This window comes from Bacillus rossius, chromosome 8 (genome assembly GCF_032445375.1).
Source record: "Bacillus rossius redtenbacheri isolate Brsri chromosome 8, Brsri_v3, whole genome shotgun sequence".
NCBI classification, from domain to species: domain Eukaryota; kingdom Metazoa; phylum Arthropoda; class Insecta; order Phasmatodea; family Bacillidae; genus Bacillus; species Bacillus rossius.
The window spans coordinates 64006717-64024479 of NC_086336.1; the positions used below are offsets into that span (position 1 = coordinate 64006717).

A 17763-nucleotide genomic window follows, 5' to 3' on the forward strand; every position below is an offset into this window, starting at 1 on the left:
TGACTGTGTCACTACCCCCAATGATTTCATCAGTTCTGTTGGCCGATCTGCAGTTTTAATGATCCACCACATCATTCTATCCAACCTCTCCTGGCTGTGCAGGCTATCACCGGAGCTGTGACACCGCTCACTGTGTCAGCCGCTCTTCACGGGGCTAGGGAACCCTCCGAGCTTGCTCCAAGAGACAGGAGCACCACTGCCCACTGCGAGTCCTACACAAATCTGATCCTGGGCCGACAGAGAAAATCACATCGGAGATCAGCCTGCACTGTTGCCAACTTGTCATGGCATTTTCAGTCTGCATCAGTCTGTCTGCTGAAGCAAAGCACTGACAACGATTGGAGTACTGATTGAATGAACGGGTTATGGGGAAGGGGGGGAGGAGTTCAACCGTAGTACTCCGAGAAAACCCAACGGCGCAAAGGCAACGTCCGCCACGTGTCCCCGGCTCGAGCCTGCCGGAACTCGAACCCGGACCTCCTTGATGTGAGGCGAGATTTCCAAATAATTTTTTTTAATAATAATTGCGTTATAAGAGCAGGTCCCTTTTCCCCTCACCACAAAAATGTAATTGGTTCTACTCTTCATTTGAAAAATATGATGTTTACAAGAAAATTGTTTTACATAAAAATAAATTATTGGCTCAGCTCTTCATTTGATTCGTAGAACAAAATCAGTTTTGTTGCTCAACATGGTTTGCAATATACTCACTTATCTCAACGTTATATTTGTTGGCACTATTCAAGCAAGCATTTTGTTTTGGTAAAAAAATAATAATTCAAGTCAGTAAGATTTGACTGGGAAACTGTCTAATTGCTTCACAAGCGAATCAGTTTGAAACAGTTTTGCAATTGGAAATTTCACTGATTTTGCAGTGATGTTCACTATTGACTATTCCCATGTGAACTTTGTAATACTTTGTAATATCAGATGAACCATGATATCACAAACTTATGTTAAACAATGCTTCCAAAAAAAAATGTTTAAGTTTGAAAGAGTACTTCGAGTTGTACATCAATTTTTTTCCCTGCAACATAGCCTAAAACATGTAGATATTCCTTGAAACTGTGTCGGTGTGCTTTTTGAAGACATTAAAAAATATTTAAAAAAAGAGGCTCAATGACATGTTACAGCTAATTGGACCAAGTTACACAAGATGCAAAAAATTTAACAATTTTGCTTTTTGGGTTTGTGTTGGAAAATGCCTCTAAATTTTTTATGGATAATAAAACTAACAATCTTCTGCAATGCACTGCTATCGGTTAATAGGGTAGATATCAACCTTGATTACCAACTACTACACCACCATTGTCTACGATCTGTATAATGAAAAAAATGTACTAATTTTAGGTTTATTACTTGGTAACTTAGGTCCTTCATTTATAGCTTGGGCCATTTTTTTTTATATTTAGATGACTGAGCATTTATCGAAAAATATCATGAACACACTAAAAGGTAACTTGACACAAAATTCTTGACAGTTATCAAAATTAGTTCCAGCAGTACACCATTCCCAACAGTCACTTACAAATCATCACATGTTTGTTTACAGATATTGGCAAACAGAACAACAGTAGCAGAAGGACATGTAGCTTATTGGTATTAAATTCGAGAAGTGCCATATTTGAGGCAAGTTACACGACACACTCTATAGACTAGCCATTCCTCTTGTGGAAGGGATATTCTTTCACTATGGTCACCAGCATTGTCCCAGGACAGGGCTGTGAAGGAACTGAGGGGCATCTTCAGTGACTCACGGTGCGCAACCGACTTTCAGGATAGTAGGGTATGCGCTACCTGAAGCAGGTGACCAAGGAGTCACTGCAACTGTACCTCAGTACATGTGGTCACTAGCACCGTGTTGTTCCAGAACTAAATCAGTGGAGGAGCTGAGGAGAATCTTAATCGACTCACGGTGCTCACCCAACTTCCCGGATCTGCAGGATATGCACTACATGGAGCAAGTGACCAAGGAGTCGTAGGGGTTTTACCCCATCGTATGTAGTCACTAGTGGAGTGTTGTTCCAGACAAAGCAGTGGACAGGCTGAGGGTCATCTTAATTGACTCATGGTGCTCATCTGACTTCCCGGATCTGCAGGATATTCACTACCTGTATCAGGTGACCAAGGAGTCGTAGCGGATTTACGCCAGCATGTGTGGTCACTAGCGCAATGTTTCTTTCCAGGACAAAGTGGTGGAGGAACTGAGGGGCATCTTCGGCAACTCGAGCCGCTCACCCGACTTCCAGGATCTGCAGGGCATGCACTACCTGGAGCAGGTGATCAAGGAGTCACTGCGACTGTACCCCAGCGTGCCAGGCTTCTCTCGCACCATCGAGTCCGACTTCAGTGTCCGTTAGTACCGACATTACTGCCTGGGTCAGGGTCTCCTCCACTGAGGCCATGCTTACCAGAAACAGAATCATCTGTGTGAAATCTGCCTAATTAGTAAATATCAGGACACTACTACTCTCAATTTTATGTTTTTATTAAGGTTCTGGTAAATTTTTTTCAGTGGCACATAAATCTGATTTTAGCAAAATTCTTTAACCTGAAATAAATATAAATGGAGTAAGTAATCTATATAACTCCTTAATTAATTACTGTTTCGTTTTGAATGCATGTTTATATTTTCTTTGTTTAGTTAATATCCTGAGTGTGAAATAATACTGAGTGAAGACGAATGGAGTGTTACAACTATTAGTAGTAATGGAGTTTCTGAGCTTCATGTTTTTATTGTCCTTTCTAAAAAAACAAACTTTTTCTGGCACATGCAAGGTTTGTTGATTATAGTGTTAATAAATTCTAATATAAACCATAGCTGACAATAGTTTTATAAGTTGCAGGAAAAGTTGTATGCAACTGCACATCTGACAACTATTCCTATAATAGCAGTCTCTATGCATTGTGGTTCTGCAGTCATGCTTTCATCTCATTGCGGGATTGGACTGGCTGTAGTAAGAGGGCTGTGGGAAGGTATTATGAATGTGCCAGCCAAGCAAACCCAATTGGGCCATGAATTCGTAGATCTTCGTGTGTCTAGTCGATACCTTCCCTATGAGAAGGAGGCAAATTCTAGGATACTTACCTGCAATTTGTTCATTTTTGTATAGTAACTAACATAAGGCGCACTTCATAACTTATTTGTTTTCAAATATCTACATAATTTCGTTTGTTATGTTCCCTTAGTTTATTGGCGTGACAATGCGTGGGCGCACAAATTTCTTTAAGTAAACTTTTAAATTTATATCAAACCATCATTTCATTTCCCTAAATAAAGTACTGAAATACAGAAACTCAAATAGCTGTTCATTCACATATTTAAATCACTACTGTAAAATAAACTTTTGCCCCTTCCATCTGGATGAGGCCCATTCTTCTGGCAAGTGCCTTCATTGGTATCAATCTTGGCTCCTGCAGTTGGTTGCGTCAAACCATCCTTAAAATCCTCGCTGATTTACGATCGAAAGTGCTGCAAACACTTTTATGTTTTGGCTCGAACTGTAGTGTAAATTATGTATGTTTGACTCATTTCTAGTGAATAATAAGCTATGTGCTCTGTGTTCGTGGTTGCCACATAAAAACTGTTATTCACAGACGCAAAAAGAAATAGCACATTATTTTATCAAGGTGCAATGAGTTGCCCCAGTTATGTGTAAGCAAGAAGTAAACAATATGAACAAGGTAATGTGAAAACTTCAGGGCATGGTGCCTCGATTTCAGTTCTTTATTTTTTAATGGATCGCTTAAATTTAACTTGGTCAGCCACTTCCCACCGAGGTCTTAGTTCATGGGGGGGTGGGGGTGGGGGTGGTGGTGTTACAAACAGAACTCTTTGTGTCGGGGAATATTGTGTACATTACCGTGAGCCGAGCTTGTTTCTCAGTTTCACTCATTGCTGCTCTGGCTCGTCTTTTTATCCACAAACTGTCACTGATGGCCTCTATGTTGACCAGCTGCGCTGACTCCAAGTTCACCATGAACAGGAAAGCCAACAGTTGACAGGGTTGAGAGCCCCACCCGAACAGTTCCAATATTCTCCGCAGTTTGCCGATCACTCGTGGAAAAACCACCACATTACAAGGATTTTATATATTTACTGTCTTAGGCCGGTATTTCAAGACACGAAAATAAGAGTTTAGGTGTTGATTATGCTACACTGTACCCTAACCCTGTTCCAAGTGCACAATAGGACATGACCATCCCCTTATATTTAGAGCACGGATTTTGGTGTCCTATCCATTCTGCTTATGCGTATAGCTCAATTATTCGTTGATTTAGTCCAGATGGCGGATACGTGTCTGGCACCATTAACTCCTATATATTAAATTTCATGAACTTCGGAGGACATACCAAAAGTATTGGTGTGCCAAATTATAATAGCGAAACTATCCTGGAATACATCTATACTAATATTATAAATCTGAAGAGTTTGTTTGTTTGTTTGAACGCGCTAATCTCAGGAACCACTGGTCCGATTTGAAAAATTCTTTGTGTTGGATAGTACATTTATCGAGGAAGGCTATAGGCTATATTATATTATCAATAACATTAGGGATCCTTACTAAAAGCCCAATTTAGAATCAAATGCGTTGGAGGGGTTAGATACAACATGCAGTACACGTACGAAGTGTGTGTTGACAATGCCGCAGGCGCTAGAAGTTTATTTCCTATTGTCTATTAACATTGTTGCCACGTACTAGATGCCTTATCATTCTTAATTTTCCCATACAAGTAAAAATCACCAGTGTGATATTAACAACGAAGCAATCAGTACCCTCATAAGAGTTCAATTAGTATTTAAATACTTTTTATCACTTAAATCGCAAACCTAAACTATTGTTTTTTCCCTCTCTCTGTGTTTAATTAGTTTTTTTTCTTTTACTAGAATTATTTTTATTATTTTTAATTAATTTTCATTTTTCGGACCATCAATAATTTTCCTCTCCCCTTACAATTCTGATAAGGACTTGTACTATATATAATTTCAAAATTCCATCGCTTAGGGAGTTTAAAAGGGGTAAATTCTGTTTTATAATAACACATCATAGAAGGTAAGTCATAGGGTTTGTGTCATTTCTCTATGTCCGCCACACGGTCATATACGTCCTATCCTTCTCCTTGGCTAAACCCATCCAAGTGAATCTCGCGGCTGCTAGCGAACTAAAGGTGCTAATAACAGTTTAGTTTAAAACTTCGTCATAGATGGCGTTTCCTTGAATATGTAACGCGTTTTGTGCGTCCGTTACGTTTTGCCTAGGGGTTACCTGCCTTCACATAAAACGAAGCTGAAAATTGGTGTCCCGGTTTTTCTGATGCGTAGTTTTGATGCACCGAGATTGTGCAATCAATGGGACTTTAAAATCAAAATTTCCAGTTTCTAAAGTGTATGTCATATAAATTTGAAACTTGGTAGTGACGTTCCTTATATTATGATGTGTTTAGCCCGGGCAACGCCGAGTACTTCAGCTAGTCTTACAATATAGTGGTAATAACAAAAAATAATCGCATAATCGCAACCTAAAAAGTAGTTGATGGTGTTGCTATCTCTAGGAATATTTGTCGTAACCTCCATAGAATGCATTGAAACCAGTTTCTAGAATCACGCAGGGCACCGTTTATTGAAACGGTTGCCGATTTTATTCCGTACTGGAATTCGGTTTGGACACGTTCTGGAATATGGTCTGCGAGTTAGGTTACGGTTGTATCCCAACAAAGCAGTGCTTATGTGCTACCTTACCCAAATGTTTTGGAATACCGGCCATAGAATATTTTAAACAATGCTAATAAAACCTAAACAATCGTTCATTTAAGTTATGATAACCTAACATAGTCTTAACCTTCCCTTCGGGGAAAAAATAAATAACAATTATTACATTGTCAGATCCTAACCTAACCTTTTACGTCGGTGAACATTGGAAGTGTTTGGATTGTGGCTTTAATCCCTATGCACTGTAGGCTATCTCCACAGACCGTGAAAGTACACTATTCCCGAGAGTGTCGCCTGCCCGCAGGAGGATACACCATTCCCTCCGGCACAGGGGTCACTGTGCTGCCGTACGTGATCCACCGAGACCCTGCCATCTACCCTGATCCGGAGCGCTTCGACCCCGAGCGCTTCACTGCGGAGAACTGCCGCAACAGACACCCGTTTGCCTACCTGCCCTTCAGCGCCGGCCCCAGGAACTGCATTGGTAACTGTCATTCCGCCCCGCTGACGTTTAGAGGTACTGCCATATGCAGATACCCTGATGTTGGGAAATCATCATGCCCCAACTGATGTGTAGAGATTCTGTCATTAAGATATCAGAAATAACTCACAGATATGTAGAGCCCCTATCATTATGGTATCATCTCCCACACTCATTGATGTGTAGATACCTTAAGTAATTATTATTTCAACACTGATTATGCAGACACCAATTTATTAAGGTAGTATCATTCCCGTACTGATGTATTGATACCATGTCATTGGGGTATCACCAATCTTACTGCTGAAAAGTTTAGACCCTGTCAGGATATCACAACCCTGCAGATATTTGGACACCGGGAGACATCGGGGAATCATTATTTTTACACTAATAATGCACATATCCAGTTGTTTGGATTGAAACATTATATTTAGGAAGTCTTTGTAAATTTTAATTTCCCGCATTATAGCTGCAGTAGCGTCATTTGCATGTGCTGGCAGTGCCAGCAGTCAACAGTCAGTCATTATCATCTCGCCGCGATGGAAAGTCGTCCTAAATAGAGTGTTCTGTAAAGTTCATTTCAAAATAACAGTTATTAGGGTAATATAATTTATCCACTGGTGTTTCGATAATGTGTAATTGGGGTATCATCATTTCCTGCTCATTGATGTGTAGAGACCCTGTCATTAGCGAATAATTATTTATAAACTTATATGTATCTACCCTGTCAAATATTAGTATATAATGTTTTCTCTGCTGATTCGCGGAGATCCAACCATTAGGGTATCACCATCTACCCACTGATTTATTGAGACTTTCTCATTAGCACATCGTCATTTTCCTTTTATGTCATTACGTGGTGAATTTTGATAAAATTAATTTTGGTACCAACTTTTACATTTTTTAAATTCCCGATGGAAGTATATTTGCATTAGGGTCATTCATTACTAATTATTTTTGCAGGCAAGAAATTTGCATTGCTGGAGGAGAAAGCCGTACTGTCATCAATACTGCGAAATTTCAAGGTCACATCGCTGGACAAGAGAGAAGAAGTCTCTTTACTGGTAGAACTTATCTTGAGGCCGAAAAATGGACTGAAAATCAAACTGACTCCAAGAATTTAGTTGGGTGGGCAAATGATGCTGTTTGCTTTCATTGTCCTAGTTTAGAATAATATAACATGTTCGAAGTGAGTATGCAGTCATGTCAAAATCTAAAATGATTTTGTCACTCTGCGTTCTTTCTAGTTATCACAGCGATGAAAACCTGCGTTCACGCAACACAGGAATCTTCCACCAGCAGTCAAACAATCATCAATTCTGGAAACTTTGACGGCATTTATTTACAAATAATTTATAAGATGAGACTTGCGTGAGGATTTTCTGTACAATAGAATTTTTATGTTGTTTTCTTGTGAGAAAGATGTTTATGACACCAATAAACATACTATTATTTGAAATAAATAAATGTAAATATCCATATGATGTGGAATATCAAATGTGTATGTTTATGCAAGCCATACAGGAAAGAACAACTCTATAAAAAGGTTTTATAGATTAAAGCCGGTATTCCAAGACATAAAAATAAGGGTTTAGGTGTTGAATATGCCACACCTATATCCTAACCGTTTTCTAAGTGCACGATAGGACACGGCCAGTCCTATATCTTTAGGGCATGGATTTTGGTGTCCTATCCGTTGCCGATCAGTTGCTAAAATTCCGCGCATGCAGAGAGCTCACTTCTTCTTTGATTTCGTCCAGATAGCGGACATGCATTTGGAGTCATTAACTCGTATATATTAAATTTCGTGAACATCGGAGAACATACCAAAGTATTGGTGTGCTAAATGAAAATTTATAATACCGAAAATATCATGGCATACATTTTGTACAGTTTAATGGTAATAACAATAAATAATTCCAACTTAAAAAGTACTTGAGAAAACTGAAAGGTGGTTCCATTTTTGTGCGATGGTGCTGCTATCTCTAGTAATTTTTCCTTAATAATGGCATCGATTGATGTAAAACATATGCAAGAATGCATTTGAACCAGTTTATAGATTCGCGCAGGCACTGATTATTAAAAAGATGTTCGATTTGTTCCCTCATTGGGATTCGGTTTGTATATAGTACTGGAAATCGACCCACGAGTTAGGTTATCGCTGTATCCCAAAAGGCACTGCTTATTCTTAACCTTACCCGAACGTTTCGGAATACCGCCTTAATTTTAATAAACACGAGGAAGCTTTAGCCACCTACCATCCTTTGAAAATCGAATTCGGAAAATGACCATAAATGATTTATCAGATGACGCAGTAAAAGTGAGGCGCATAAACAGTTACAGTCACAAGTGTTACGTACCTTTAATTATAATTGAGTATAAATCTGAAGATCATGCTCTGATACCAAATGTCATATTAAGTGTGGCTAACAATCTGAGAAATTTTTAAGTAAATGCAAACATATTGTTTTTACTAAGTGGCTGATGAATCTCATTTTTAGGATGAAAAATGACAATTGTTAGTTATATATTGAACATAGTAAGCTTTTACCATTATCTATGAATTCAATACACTCATATTATTAGATAGGTACCTACCATATGTGAAAAGTACATTAGAATGGCTCAGAGGACCTAGTGGAAGTGCAAGGAAGAATGTTTAAATGACTTAACACCAAATTTTAAATATTTTTATTTAAGTATGTATCTATACAAATAATAAAGTATATTATACCAACTCATATCTCATTAATTGTAAAATAATAACTGTGTATTGATATTATAAAAGTGATACCGTATAAGCATTTAGTGTAAGTTCTCTATTTTCATTTATATTATTTTAAAAAAAAAACTTTTATTAATTGGATGAAACATACAGGGTTTTAAACAGTGTTAAGAAATTCTCTTGAATAATAATCATTCCGATTCGAATGTAACAAATCTCGAAAGAATGAATACCAGCTGAACAAAAAAAAAAAAAAAAAACTTAATATCACAGCAAATATAAGTCTAATAAGACAACTGGTGGGGATAGTGAGTCATTGAAAAACAAGTTTCGTGTCTGTCTAGTTTCTATGAGTATCACAGTTTTTTTTTTTTTTTTCAATTTAAGAGTGCCGAAGTTACAATTGGTGCATTCAGATGTCAGTCAGTCCTGCTACTGATGATTGCAGGTACAGAAGAATTAAAATATGTGAATGCACAATTAAAAAAACACCAAAAATCACCTTTTGGTCGTAAAGCCCGATTTTTGAAACTACACGGTGTTAAAGCAGATCACGTGGGTACTTCTGCAATTGTTCAAATGCCAGTCTTGAGGTGATATTCATAGACGGGGAACGGTGTTCACCGCCTCGCTTCAATCCTGACGTTGATGCCCTTCCTGTTCTTGAGCACGAGCTCGGGCAACAGCTCGTCCAGGCAGTTGGTTGTGCTGCCAGCCACCAGGCGGTAGCTGCGCAGCACTCGTGACAGACACACCTTCAGCTCCAGCATCGCGAACTTCTGACCTGCAGGGCAGTCGCCACACACCGTCACCTCGGAGGGAGCACAGAGCAAACAACAATGGATCAGGTGGAGACCCGCTGAAATGCATCAACCTACTGAAATAACGTCGACGCAATACATAAAATAGTAAAAAAAATTAGGCTACAATGATGTTACAAATTATTTCCACTTAAGAGTACGAATCTTATGTGCATTACTGTATTCACCCGCACATTGGTAGCACATTTTATGCAGATTTTTGTCTAGTAAAATGTACTGCGATCTTTATGCGAATTTTTCCATTTTAGGGAAAAAAAAAATTAACATTGCACTTTGTGGTCGGATATGTGCTTAAATAACCAGCCTGTGTTGGTTTTTACTAAATATGTTGCAAGTAATTATAAATTGTTATTTAAAATAGCTGAGCAGAGCGTGTAAAGCATCGAGAACTGCGATGTCTGCCGCCTGTGGTGTGGGAACGCTACCCATCCGCCGCTGGTAAATGACGTGGCTGCCTGCTGAACAATAGGGGGAAATATAAGAATAAACCAGTCAGAGACTGAAAAAGAGGAGAGGGGGTTGTGAGTGAGTGAGTGAGTGAGTGAGTGCGTGTGGCAATGCAGCAGTGTTTATGGTTCTCCCTTCCTCTCTCATCCTTATAAATGTCCGCCATAAGAAATCATCATGTTGATATCGTCAGGTTTTTGTGACGCAGCTTCATTCAAACATTGTTTTTTGGCGTGAGACTTTCCATGCTTTCTACTGCCACATTCCATGAAAAATCTTAGGAAATGGGCAGTCTTTTTTTATAGGAGGAAATAACAAAAATAGAACAGTATGCTGTCTTTTCTCTTGAAGGAGAAGGGATAAAAAAAAGTTACATTAAAGGGGGTAGGGGAACATGTGTATTAAAAAATTGTATTTTTACGCCATAAAGCTTAAAAAATGGGGAAAGACGCATAACTAGTGTCATGTTTCTAACGCGGCAATAAGCTGAGACATAGACCACACATACTTAATTAGTATTCTACTGGGAGACAGATTTACGGTGCGATTCATATTAGAGGGCGAACCTCATGGTGAATACGAAGGATTTCTTTTGCCCAAAATTATAGATTTGACTCACATTCAGGGGCAAACCCTTCTGTAAGTAAATACAGTATCGTTCATTGATTAAATTTTTTTTTTTGTAACTGGAAAGGTTATGGGGGAATTGAGTGCGATTGCAGAACTTCTGCATTGCTCCAAGCTAGTTGGCGCAATGGCTTTCATTAGTGAGGTCCCTAGTTCGAATCCTTGTTCATCCGTACTGAGGTCTGTTTCTCACGGGTTTCCGAAGTGATTCCGGGTAGATTTGGGATGGTTTCTGACATTAGGGCTTGGCCGACTGCTCTCTAGTTTTCATGAACTGCACAGTGTTTGCTCGGGTATGATGGTCTCACTGGTAATGAGATGAAACAACAAAATTAATAAAACCAATCAAACATGTGTGTATTTGCAACGACATAGTATAGTTTTGCCTGGCTTGATGCACTCTTCAAGACAGAGAATCACATCACTGTGCTCTTGGGCATGTGGTGGAAACACACCGAAGGTGAGTGCTAAGGAGGGTTTTTTTGAAAACAACCTTTCATGGCGAATGTTTGGTATTATGCTGATTATAGTATACGAGGGCATATCATGAAGTAGAGAAAAAAATTGTTAAAAGGCCAAAAAAGAAATTGAAGCAATATGAAACAAGTGAAAGTATTACCCATTAATTACTTTTCCACATAGCTTCCACGCATGTTGAGGCCATTGTCCCAACGATGGATGAGTTTGAAAATCTCAGTCTCGTGTCACTATGTCGGCTGCGAGAAGAGCCCGTTTCGAGTTTATCATCAGAGTCACACTTATTAGCACTGAGGAACTTCTAGAAGGGTCCGGACAGTTGTAAATCGAATGGTACCAGGTCCCAGAAGTATGACGAGAGCTTCAAAACTTCCCAAACATATCCTTGCAAATTTTCACGAAATAAGCCAAACAAATTGGTATGGTCAACACAGTCTTTAATGAACACTTCCACCATCTCCGAATGGATCCCTCCAACTTTCTTTCTACTTTACACAGCTCGTTGCTCCTGACGAATGCTATCGGTACGTGTAATCACAAGATCGGGCATTGTGCCCAGTCAGTAACGACCTTTAGTTCCTTTTTAAGTAAATAATTTAATTCTTACTAATAATTTTCCCACTTAAAAAAATAACATGTGCGTTAGTTATTGATATGCCCTCGTATTTATAATATATATATTTAAAAAAAATGGAACTAAAGAAGTACAGCTGCATGCATCACCCATCCGTGGGAACTAACAAAAATAATGTCTAGCGGGGGACCACGGCAAATACTGTAATTCAGAATGATCGTCGTATTTGATTCAAACATCAGCTACAAATTGTGGCATACAACTGACTGTAAAACTGAGTAGAGAGCACAGAACTGAGCGTCTCAAGATGGCGGTCGAGAGCGCTCACCCACGCAGTTGCGTGGCCCGGCGCTGAACGGCAGGTAGGCGTAAGGGTGCCGCCGCTGGCAGTTCTCCGGGAGGAAGCGCTCCGGGTCGAACCGGAGGGGCTCCGGGTACAGCTCCGGGTCCCGGTGCATCAGGATTGTGCCCACGATGACACTGGCGCCCCGCGGGAACACGTGGTCTCCTGCCGCAAACACACGTGCTCACTCGTACGCAGTACAGAGCCGACAGTCTGTGGTTTTGTGTTTCGAACAGTTTCGTTGCAAAAACATCCAAATCTTTGAAAATGTTTTATTTTCTTGATTTTTGGTCTCTTATATTATTATAAATATATAAAATATCTCCAACTGTAATGCATAGGCCTATTACATTAAACATATCAGAACAAGACCCCATATCACTGGAGATACTAATAACTTTTTTTAACAGTGGCATTGCGGAAACTAAAAAATGTATTAATTGTGTATCTTTAACCTAATTACTTTTTTCTGCTGACACAGTTTCAAATTTGAAAAAAAATATTTTGTCACTGTCTTAAAACTCTGTCACAGTGTTAAACATTCCACTTCCAACACCAACCAGTATGTTGTGTGACATAAAAATGGAGGGTTATGACGTCACCAAAACATCACCCACACATACTTTTTGTTTGAAAAATTGGATGACATGATTTTCCATAAAATATTTTGCATATAGGATTGGTTCTAAAATATGTTGGATATTGGATGCAATTAGTCAATGAAAATCGTACCTAGCGTAAAACAGTAAAGTCGTCTGTTTCAGTCACACCTTATATTTAAAATGGCGAGGAATACATGTGTGATAACAAAGGTTATAAAGATGAAATAATTAAAATAATATTGACATGATTGTCGTTGCACTATCATTTTATGTGAAAAAACCAAATAATGTGTATAAAACTTAAATAAAATCACTGAACATTAATTTTATTATGTAATGAGAGTAATTTTGGTTTAGATTTATTGTTGCTTTAAATTATTAAAATGCACACAGAGAAAAACAAGTTCAAAAATTCCAAGTAGTAAACAACGAAGCGGCGCGGAGGTCAAATACACCCGACTGTGATGAACGCAGACAGATAGCGTACGCTCGCAGATGTGCTGGCCTGCTAGGCACGGGGCCTTGCTAGGCGAGATAGCCTGCAAAGGGCCTGGTAGGTGCGATGCCCTTATATATGGAGGGCCCTGCTAGGCGTGAGGCCCTGAGTAGTTTTCCGGACTGCATGGCCCTGGAGCAGCAGCTAGTACTGTGTTACACACGTCCTTTTGTTTTCTTAGTAAAATGCCATGGCCCTTTTCCCAGACGTCACTTTCAGAGCAACACGTGTTTGTGTAGGAACACTGACCACCACATAGGTTGTTCACCAACACTGTCGACAGACCAACCAGGCCTCTGCCGCGTGAGCTCACATGTGTTGCGACCCAGGGAGGCAGAGGCGGCGACTCACCGACCACCGTGTCCTTGAGCAGGTGCCTGCCGTAGAGCGGCACGCTGGGGAACAGACGCAGCGTCTCCTTCACCACCATCTCCAGGTACTTCATCTGCCTCACGTCCTCTGAAGTGGCGTCTCTCTCCGAGTCCCCGAATATCTCCTGCAACTCCTTGTGCAGCTTGTCCTGCCGAAGAGACGAGCATCCTGTCATCCCCCATCCAGGCTCTGCTGTATCGGGGGGAGGGGAAAGGGTGATAGGTAGGGACCGGAAAAATTCGCGGATTCATTTCGTTATATGTTGAAATTCAAACTTGTGTACATTTCTGCTGGTTCTGCTATTGGCTCGCAATTTAACTGGAACTCTCTGAGCCAATGAGAGACTATCGACCAAAGAAGCGTCGAATCACAAGCTACCCAGTGGAGACGCCTCACAATTTAGTACCCAATGAACACGCGTGTTAACTTGAGAAATGCAGAGGATAATGGAGACTATCCTAGAAGTCATTGAATCCGCGAATTTTTCCGGTCCCTAGTGATAGTAAGGGACCGGAAAAATTCGCGGGTTCAATGACCTATAGGATGAACTCCATAGTTCTACGTACACTCGGTCAAAATGCCACCCACTCATTGGCTGCTGTCTTGTGAGACGTTCCAGCGAAGCAGCCTGTGATTCGATAAAGTTTTGGTTGGGTGTTTATCATTGGTCCAGAGTCATCCAGGTGAGTTGTGAGCCAATAGCAGAGGCAGCACTAAGGTATAGCGATTTGTATTTTGGCCTATCGCGAAATGAATTCGCGAATTTTTCCGGTCTCTAGTGATAGGATGTTCCAGTTAAGCGTGTGGAGCTAACCAATCACAAAACAGAAAGTTGGACCAACAATACACTACTGTATCAGGGGAGGAGAAAGGGTGATAGTATGGGCCTTTATATTACAGTTCAGAGTGTGGGGCTAACCAATTACAGAAAAGCAAGTTGGACCAACAATGAACTGCTGTATCAGGGAAGATGAAAGTATTGGGCATTTATATTGGCATTTATATTGCAGTTCAGAGTGTGGGACTAACCAATCACAAAACAGAAAGTTGGTACAAAAATGAACTACTGTATCGGGGGAGGAGAAAGGGTGATAGTAGGTATAGGGCTTTTTATATTCTAGTTCAGAGTTTGGTGCTAACCAATCACAAAACAGATAGCTGGGCCCTACCAGTCACAGAATTGTAACAGAGACCTAGTGGTACATGTGGTTGTTTTGCACTTAACGTAGTCAAAAATAATAGTACTTCCACTATTGACTATTGGTTATATAATCTATAATCTGAAATACGTAACATATTTTCTCTAAATGTTTCCTTGGTTAAGACAGACTTCAAGTGCAAGTTTTTTGTTTGTTGATTAAATAACTGAACCACATAACCGATGACAATGTACAAGACTGTATTTTTCTATATAAAAAAAGTGTTCATTTAAAATCACAGTAATAATTCAGTGTAAAATAAGTGTAAATTTTAAAATCGCAACGATTATCGAAAATATTTGATCGTTGTCATGAACGTCGTGAACTTCATGAACCATCTAAATAAAGCCCCTGCCCCCTTCCCCCACCACACCGAAAACCTCTCACCACGTATCAACCCTCACTGGCACTGGGTGACACAAATAAACGATGTCATCGTGCAGATACAGTCGTGTTTCGTGGAAAAATGTAAACGTCTTGTCAGACTTGTAACTTCTACGTCCATGTCTGCACTGCATCTTCTGTTGCTGGCTATCGACCGGCGAGAGAAGAAGAGCGAGAACTGCAGGGTGTCCGCGACTGAGCTTCGCACGGAAACTGGTTCCGCCGACCGAAGGAGTTGAGGGTGCCTTCCATTTCAGGTCATGATTTTATATTTATATTAATCACTGATGAACTTTTAGACTTTTTCAATTGTTTAACTTTCACGAAATGAAAAATATATACGGCGCATACGTTTTGCATAATTAGCTGCCAAAGTTAAAATTTTAACGTTTTTGGGTTGTACAAATAAGGAGAATTTAATTTATTGCAGAACTGAAACTTTTTAGGTTTAACTGCAATGCCACTGACTACTTCAAGAAATGGTTTGAATTTCTTTCAGAAAATATTAATTCATTTTACCTGGCATTTCATAATTCTCAAATTTTTTACGATTTTTACAGCCAAGAAACATGAAATGAGTTTTTGTGATAGAAATGCAAACCATATCATGAAGTAGCCAGTGGCATTGGAGTTAAACCTAAAAAGCTTCAGTTCTGCAATAAATTAAATTCTCCTTATTTGTACAACCCAAAAATGATAAAAATGTAACTTTGGCAGCTAATTATGCAAAAAAGTATGCGCTGTTTATATTTTTCATTTCGTGAAAGTTAAACGATTGAAAAAGTCTAAAAGTTGAATAGTGATTAATATAAATATAAAATCAACACCTGAAATGGGAGGCACCCCCTTAAGGTTGGCTGCACTTCTTCGAGGAACACCTCGGCACGTGTAACATCTGCGCGACGCGCAAATAATCTCCGCCCGAAAAAAAATAAAAAAAAAGGGACGGCGAAGCACTCACCTGCACGTGCGGGTTCAACGCCAGAGAGGACAGCGCGAATCCGATGGCCGACCCAGTGGTGTCGTGACCCTGCGAACAAGCCACGAACACGCGTCTATAATCACATACAGGGGCCGGACCCCTCCCTTCAAGCATTAAAAAACAAAAACAAAGACAGAAAAATAGTGTGTGGAGTCCCTCCGCGCGGAAGAAGTGAAACTTCGTAATGTGGAAATGAAAATAGGAAGGGGTAGAAATTGATTTTTAGTGAAATCATATCGTTTCTTTAAGACAAACTTTATTAACATTGCTTACAATTCACAATTGATCGCATCTTTTAATTACCATTTTCGAGTGGAGAAATATCCAAATCTATAACATTTACAATCGGATTATGATAACTAAAGTAAGATATGAAATGTTTGAGTTCTATTTTTTCAATATTTCTTGCATAAACTGCATCAATGGTAGTTCCCCCTTTGGTTTTCACGACGACTGTTTACTTCGCTGCATAGCAAGAATACCACGCGCAGGTATACTACGCGTATGCGTTCGAGTGCCACGCATTCACTCTCGCTCTGTCTCTTTCTATTCCCCCTCCCTAGGAGCGTTGAACGTTTAACGCAACAGTGCTTTCATACCCCCTCCATGGTAGCGTTAAACGTTTAACGCAACCTTGTTGGAAGTCGCATTAGAAGTTTCACTTCAATAAGAAGAATACAGCAACCTGGCTACATAAGGTTACAGAGAAATTATTTTTGAAGCAAGTAGTGTATAAATGGTGATCCGGCGCTAGACTTCTAGGCTGTGGATTGATGATTGTTTAATTTTTTTTCCTCCGACCGCCATCTTGGATTTGTGACGTCACGGTGGCCATCTTGGATCCGCCATTTTGAATTCTCAAGAATCATAAATCCACAGCTAAAAGCCTGGTGCCAGATCGCCATTTATACACTACCGAAGCATTGTTTGTAACCCTTAGTGGCCTACAATAATGTGTTTTCTCCCCAATATAATCCGACTTGCCTCATACATTCGAGCGGCAGGAATTATGCTGGTTTGCATACGTGTTACTCTAAGCATGTCTTTTGTACAAACTTGCATGTGTGTATTTCGTGCATCTAATAACATTAAAGCATTTATATATTTATGACGTGTAATGAAATCCTCAAACAATTGACTTAAGAACAAAGTATTAAAAACAAATATAAAACATTCCGTTTTCTTCTGTCGAACAAAATAATTACTTAAATTTCTACGAGTGAACATTGGAGTTCTAAAAGTCTACTTTTACAAAATATTTTAGTGTGACAATAAATTTTCCTTTGTAATTAAGTCGTGAAGAAAACTTACATACACAAATATATAGCGGTTATACTGGGATGCCCCTCTTTCCTCCTTCACAAATCTTGGCTACTGCCCTGTCACGTTCACTATGTCCTAGAGCAGGTTATGGTCTCCCTGCTGTCACGGACAACTCGACTTACGCCCTTCTTCGTCCCAGAGTGGACTAGTGCTGCGACTCTCACCCTACTGGCTGGGGACCTTCACGGTTAACAGACCTA

At 39.7% G+C, this 17763-nt stretch overlaps 3 protein-coding genes across 9 annotated transcripts in view; 1 reads left to right on the forward strand and 2 right to left on the reverse strand.

The window, feature by feature from the left end:
- Window positions 1-7670, forward strand: part of LOC134535076 (cytochrome P450 4C1-like) — a 43593-nt gene extending 35923 nt beyond the window's left edge. For all 7 annotated transcript variants that reach the window (XM_063373924.1, XM_063373925.1, XM_063373926.1 and 4 more), the window contains 3 exons: window positions 2187-2355; window positions 6015-6194; window positions 7155-7670. In XM_063373924.1, coding sequence (XP_063229994.1) covers window positions 2187-2355; window positions 6015-6194; window positions 7155-7315 — 510 coding nt within the window. In that variant the 3' untranslated portion in view covers window positions 7316-7670. The remainder of the gene's footprint in view (window positions 1-2186; window positions 2356-6014; window positions 6195-7154) is intronic.
- Window positions 1-17763, reverse strand: part of LOC134535078 (ATP synthase lipid-binding protein, mitochondrial) — a 106554-nt gene that overhangs the window by 87513 nt on the left and 1278 nt on the right. The gene's annotated exons all lie outside the window — the stretch shown is intronic.
- The window catches only part of LOC134535077 (cytochrome P450 4C1-like), a 56050-nt gene continuing 47161 nt past the window's right edge, over window positions 8875-17763 (reverse strand). The window contains exons 10-13 of the mRNA XM_063373932.1: window positions 16220-16288; window positions 13655-13823; window positions 12191-12370; window positions 8875-9700 (exon numbers count right to left, since the gene is read on the reverse strand). Of these exons, the coding sequence (XP_063230002.1) occupies window positions 9537-9700; window positions 12191-12370; window positions 13655-13823; window positions 16220-16288 (582 nt within the window). The 3' untranslated portion in view covers window positions 8875-9536. The remainder of the gene's footprint in view (window positions 9701-12190; window positions 12371-13654; window positions 13824-16219; window positions 16289-17763) is intronic.